Source organism: Lathyrus oleraceus, chromosome 2 (genome assembly GCF_024323335.1).
Source record: "Lathyrus oleraceus cultivar Zhongwan6 chromosome 2, CAAS_Psat_ZW6_1.0, whole genome shotgun sequence".
NCBI classification, from domain to species: domain Eukaryota; kingdom Viridiplantae; phylum Streptophyta; class Magnoliopsida; order Fabales; family Fabaceae; genus Lathyrus; species Lathyrus oleraceus.
Genome location: NC_066580.1, coordinates 172,982,602 through 172,989,007, shown reverse-complemented (window position 1 = coordinate 172,989,007; position 6,406 = coordinate 172,982,602). Strand labels below are relative to the sequence as shown.

General features: G+C 39.4%; 2 protein-coding genes across 2 annotated transcripts; both read right to left on the bottom strand.

The window, feature by feature from the left end:
- Positions 1-233: 233 nt before the first annotated feature.
- On the bottom strand, positions 234-2,088 carry LOC127118710 (phosphoenolpyruvate carboxylase 4). Its single transcript, XM_051048967.1, has 8 exons — positions 1,951-2,088; positions 1,700-1,825; positions 1,519-1,620; positions 1,302-1,448; positions 1,056-1,154; positions 852-940; positions 592-718; positions 234-503 (listed from the first exon to the last, which is right to left on the bottom strand). The coding sequence occupies exons 1-8, from the start codon at positions 2,062-2,064 to the stop codon at positions 249-251; spliced, it is 1,059 nt and encodes a 352-aa protein (XP_050904924.1). The 5' UTR covers positions 2,065-2,088; the 3' UTR covers positions 234-248.
- Positions 2,089-3,358: 1,270 nt separating this feature from the next.
- LOC127122479 (CDP-diacylglycerol--glycerol-3-phosphate 3-phosphatidyltransferase 1, chloroplastic-like) lies at positions 3,359-4,871 on the bottom strand (the record flags this gene model as incomplete). Its single annotated transcript, XM_051052804.1, has 4 exons — positions 3,359-4,114; positions 4,248-4,298; positions 4,390-4,487; positions 4,571-4,871. Coding segments are annotated over 4 exons (639 nt in total), but the record flags the coding sequence as incomplete, so codon positions are not given.
- Between the last annotated feature and the right edge of the window lie 1,535 nt (positions 4,872-6,406).

Below are 6,406 nucleotides of genomic sequence, written 5' to 3'. Positions count from 1 at the left end.
TGTCCAAAACTCCAATCGTAGTCAGATTCTATGAATCCAACCACAACTTGGTGGGAGAGGCGGACGAAGAGTTGCGAGTAGTACTGCGGTTGTGTATATTTCAAGTTGTCTAACAGCTATCTGTGGTAACCCAAACTTGGCCTCTACCATTTCTCCCTGCTCAGTAGACCGAAGTGTGCCCTGCAATGCACCATGGGAAAATTTTACAACCGCGTCCCCTCTTAACCTTCGCATCAAGCAGAACATTTTTAGAAAGAAAAAAAATTAACAATGATAAAGCTAAATGTATAACCTACCATCACAGATCCGGGTGGCTGGGATTGAATAGCCAGATATGTAGGGCCACCACCCCGGCCAATACTGCCTCCACGGCCATGGAACAGTGTAACTTTAATACCGTAATCATTGCAAGCAGCAACAACATCCTCCTGAGCTTTGTAAAGTTCCCATGCAGCAGTGAAGCGTCCAGCATCTTTACCAGAATCAGAATATCCAACCATAACCTGCATATACAAATTTACAACACTATCAAATGAATTTCACATGATAACTGTAACATAAAATCAAATACACCTCGGATTAAAAAGGTACCTCTTGATGACCGTTGTGATTCTTAATGACGTGTTCGTGGTACCATTCTATTGATAAAAGTTTCCGGATAACTGAACCAGCTTCTCTTAGGTCCTTCACGGTTTCAAATAGAGGGACAACCCGCAACCTGTTGTAAACACGTCATAAGATTCAAATATTCACAAAACAAACATAATAGACAAGTAATTTTTCATCTAAAGCACCATTTCGATCACACAAATTGAAAGATAAATAAGTTCGACTTAAGGTTTCCTACTTACGTTCCACCAGGACATGCTCTTCCCAACTCTCCAGTAGCAGCGAGTCGTGCATCCTTTTGTAAAAGCTCAACTGCAAGAACATCACTTGCCTGACAATCAAGAAAAAGTGGATAAAATTTCATTAATAATTAGATAGAAAAATGAAGGATCTGAGGATTGATTAATGATTTAGCACAAGTTGTAGCCATAAGCAATTAGTCATACACTTGAGGCCATAGAGATCACATAAGCTCCAAGTGAATCACTCCCTAGTTCAGCAGCAATTTGGAATGTATCCAAGACTTCTTTAACATCAGTCGGGACCTAAAAAAATCAAGATACCAATCAGAAATAGCAAGAACTTTGAATAGATCACAGGCCTCGGTAAATTAGAAATATCACAATGGTGGTAATATAACTGGTCAAGACTCGGTACATTGTATAAAAAGTGAAAACTCTTAACTGTCTCACCTCTATACTGACAGGAACTAGTGGCCTCTTCCCTTTCAGCTCTCTAGTTAAGAAATCTAATTTCTTTTCTTCATCCCATTCACTGTAAGTACCCATATCCAAATACGTTGTGATTGCATCAAGCGTGTCAGCATGTCTCCCTGATTCCTGTAATACAGATCGTTTCAGAACATAGTTGATTACTACAGAAATGATAAAAATCAAATACAAATCAGACCTGGCGCAAGTCAAGCTTCATTAGAACCATTCCAAAGGTAGCAACTCTACGAATGAGATCAGCAAGTCGACCATCAGCTAGCACCCCGGATCCGTATGATTGCTGAAGACACGGAAGGTTAAATAGCAATTGTGGAGTGTGGACAAACCATTCAGGAAAAAGAGGGAATGAGAAAGAGTACCAGAGATTCATAGCAGAGAAGCAGAGGTTCCAAAAGCTGGTCAGCAGTTTCATAATAATCCAAAGGATCGTAGTCACATGCAACATCCTCAAGAAGAAGTTCTAACCGTCTACGGCTCCTCTCAAGCTGAACACACAAATTTCATGCATTTATTTGAATGGTGATTTTAAACTCAAATTGCGAGTTGCTATATCAAAACCGAAAATATGTGATTTCAAGTACTCATCACCGGAATCAATCTGAAGCAATACCTTATCCTTTACATTTCCCAAGACAACTCTATAAGGAGCAATTCCAGGAAGTTGAGGAAGCTGTGGCTCTAAAAGCTTCTGAAAACCGGACTTTCCTGTTTGGGATTCTGTCATTTTATTTAAATGCAGCTAATTGACCATGAAGTAAAAATGATAGACCTTCTTTAAAGCATTGCTGACTCGACGCAAATAATGAGGAACAGCTTTCCAGAGTGATTGCTCCACTATATTCAAACCTTGGAAGATAAAAAAATGTTATTATATGCCAAGTTGTTATTTTTCTTTTCACGTGAACTAGAAAACCTTGATACTCGAGAAACTTACCAGCTCTAGCTTCATCAACCGGAGTGGGTTTTTGGCGCCTAAGCTCGTCTGTCTGCCATATTGAAGTTATCTCTCTCACCTACCAAATCGATATAGCACATGAGAATATACGAAACATTTCCACTTAATAGTTAAACAGATAGTTTCTATCCTCTAACAGTACAGTGTCTTTCTAGAGTGAAAATCCAGTCCTGCCACCATAAACACAAATGATCAGTCCTGCAAAACAATCAAAGCCAAGATGGTGTGTAAAGTACACAACAATGTCCTTTGTTTCAATCTCCCGATTCAAAGCGCAAACCGAATTTTGTGAATCCACAATTGTGGATACAAGCATGGTCCATGAAACCGAGCAACATAAAGTGAGACAAGTGAAAAGCTTACCTCTTCCACCTGGAAATATATCTACCATCTCAAGCTGCAGTGAATCTGAGACTTAGAAGATCAAATTGAGAAAAAAAACAATGATGCAGACCCTGTTACCAAGGTGAACACATTGATGCCTACAATCATGTTGAAGAAAGTGCAAAATTTCTATAAAATCATAACAGAACTCATGTGATACTGCTCTTATAGGCATAACAGAAATAACCGAATATCTCTGAACTAAATCTCGGGATACTGCTCTCATTTGATATATCCTTTGACACTAGGGTGCAAACACTGATTCTGGCATAACATAACTCATTTGATACTGCTCTCATTTGATAGCACTCTTATGGGCATAACCGAACAATTCATTTTCAACCAGCTGCACAAGAACTGACAGTCTTTAAACAGAGTTAATTAGTAACAGTTTCTTTGGATGAACTGAACCTAACCCTAGCCAGTCTGCCATACCAACCAGCAGCATGCCTATAAAAATCTCCAACAAGCAGTTCAATACCACAGTGCATCATGGTATTAACAACAACTAGTCGTTTTGTTTTCCATCTAATCACCACTTTCAATACAATAAACTCATCATTCCATAGAAAGTTAATAAGTTCAGTTAACCAACTCATTTAATCATGGCAAGTTCACAATGTCCAAGTGCAGTTCAGTCCAAAAATTATAAGGTATCTGATTTGGTCACTAATGCAAAACCAGTAAATCAGGGCAAAGTATGATGTCTCAAAAGCATAATGAAAATACACGAGTATGGCTAATTTACCATATAAATATGGATCTCAGTGAGTCAGAGAATTAAGCTTTTGGGTAATTATATACTAATTATGCATCACCAACATGCCAAAGCAAAATACAATTACAGGTATATACACAAGATGGAAACAAAATGTCACCCCTAATTAAACTATCAGAGATTTCGCTCCCAGAGCACCGTAGATTAAAACAATAGATCATCAAATGCTTGAAAAATCTCCATTCCCACACACAAACTGATTATCTAACCCACCTTGGCTTCGGCCCAGTTCACTCAGTAGTATGAAAAATAACATCATTAGTAATTCTTATTCTTTGACTGTTACAGTGAACACCAGTTTAATTGTAAAGGTAAGTTGGTGTAGTAAGAGTTCATTCATTAGTACACATAAACACGTTACAAACAAAACATCAAAGAACAAAATATGAAAAATGGAACAAAATAAAGAAATATAATAATACAAAACAATTAAGATGCATGAATTTAGTGATACATGAAGAAGGACCCTCACACAGTTCCCAGTGATGTAAAGAAGAGCTTATTAGTAAAGCATGCATTAGAAGTCAGATAAGCATTCATTACCTCTCTGCCAATGATGGCAATGGCAGGTATAGGTAGTAACCAGGGTGCTTGTGCAAACAAACCAACATCCAAAGGTCTAGTACATAATAAAACCAATGTGGCAGCAACCATAAGCTGCATTGAGTAGAACACATGCATGTTTAACATTATTAGTTTCAATACAAATTTTCTACTTTTAGATTCATTAACATGTGCCTTTCGGTATGCAATTGCAATTGCATCAAAAGTTAAGAATTGGAAGAAATACCTTATCAGCTACAGGATCTAAGAATGCACCAAATGAAGATTTTAAATTCATCTGCATTGCAAGCAACAAATTTAGTAAAAGAAAAAAGTGATAGAAGAAAAATATAGGGTTAGTTAGTGGTGTTTGAAATGAATTGAATAACCTTGCGAGCAATGTAACCATCAAGCCAATCTGTAACAGAAGCAGCAATGAAGATTGTGGTAGTAGCTACTGTTCCTTGCCAACCATCCAAATAGAAAGCTACACAGAACACAATTATATACAAAAATAGATAAAATTGAAAATGAAAATGTTGCAGTGAGCGGAATAGGGGAAACACTTACTGGCAACAAGAAGCGGCACGGCGGCGACACGGCCAAGAGTGAGAATGGTAGGTAGAGTGAGCAATTTGGAAGATTGTGGTTGTTCTTGTTCTTGTTCTGGTTCTGGCTGTGGTGGAACGGTAGAAACTAGGGCTTTTCCAGAAATCCCCAAATTGGCGGAGAAAGAGGGGGGTTTATTGGAAATTGGGAATTTAGTTGCGGTGGAGGTGTATCTGAAGCGTTTGTGTTGGTGGAAGTTTCTGGAGGTGAAGGAGTTTGAGAATGAGAGGAAGAGGGGTTTGACGGCGGTGGTGGCGGCGGTTGAAAACAAATTGTTTGTTTTAATACAAATACGAAAGAGAGAAAGAGAAAATAAAATGTGGTTTAAACTGAAAGACTTTAAACAGCGCTTTCTCAAAAGCGCTGACTAAGGTCTATATTTAAAAGCGCTTTCTAAAAGCGCTGTCTAAGGGGGGGTCTTAGACAGCGCTTTCTAAAAGCGCTGTCTAAGACCCCCCCTTAGACAGCGCTTTCATTATTTTTTTAGAACATTTTCCGTGTTTTATTTTTATCTTAACCTTAGACAGCGCTTTCTTTCAAAAGCGCTGTCTAAGATGCGCTGTTAAAAAACCTTTTTGGCGTAGTGATTCCTCTGACACTTCTGAATGTGATTTCATCACCTTGGCCTTTCTCTATGTGGGGAATCGACATGATCGGCATGATTGAGCCGAAAGCGTCCAACGGACATCGGTTTATTCTCGTAGCAATTGATTACTTCACCAAATGGGTTGAAGCCGCTTCGTACGCGAATGTAACCAGACAGGTGGTTGTGAAGTTTATCAAGAACCAGCTGGTTTGCCGTTATGGTGTTCCAGAGAGGATCATTACTGATAATGGATCTAATCTGAATAATAAGATGATGGATGAGTTGTGCGCTGAATTCAAGATTGCACACCATAATTCCTCTCCCTACAGACCTAAGATGAATGGGGCTGTTGAAGCTGCTAATAAAAATATCAAGAGAATTATCCAGAAGATGACTGTCACGTACAAAGATTGGCATGAGATGCTGCCATTTGCTTTGCATGGATATCGTACGTCTGTACGCACTTCAACAGGGGCAACCCCTTTCTCTCTTGTTTATGGCATGGAAGTCGTTCTCCCAGTAGAGGTGGAGATCCCATCAATGCGAGTCTTGATGGAAGCCAAGTTGACTGATGCTGAATGGATTCAGAGTCGTTATGACCAACTGAATCTGATTGAAGAGAAGCGATTAACTGCCATGTGTCATGGTCAATTATATCAGCAAAGAATGAAGAAAGCATTCGATAAGAAGGTCAAGCCTCGTGTGTTCCGAGAAGGTGACCTCGTGCTCAAGAAAGTTTTGTCTTTCGCGCCCGATTCCAGGGGCAAGTGGACTCCAAACTACGAGGGCCCATATGTTGTTAAGAGAGCCTTTTCAGGCGGAGCTTTGTTGCTTACAACAATGGATGGGGAGGATTTCACTCGTCCTGTGAATTCAGATGCAGTCAAGAGATACTTTGCCTAAAAAAAAGTATATGCAAATGAAAAAACAGAATAGCTCGCTAAGTTGAAAACCCGAAAGGGCGGCTTAGGCAAAAATGAGCGTCTCGGTGGAGAACCCGCAAGGGTAATCCAGGCAAAAATTAGAGACTTGAAAAAAAAGGTATATTTGCATCCCGCTAGATTGAGTACCTCACCCTGGGGCAATCTAGGCAAAAATTAGGGATTTGGCAAGTAACTGCATCCTGACAAGACTTTCTGGTTCATCAGTCGTCATTTCGTCAGAAGATTCTCGATTCGTCGTCAACTGAAGCTTCAGATACATCGAGATTC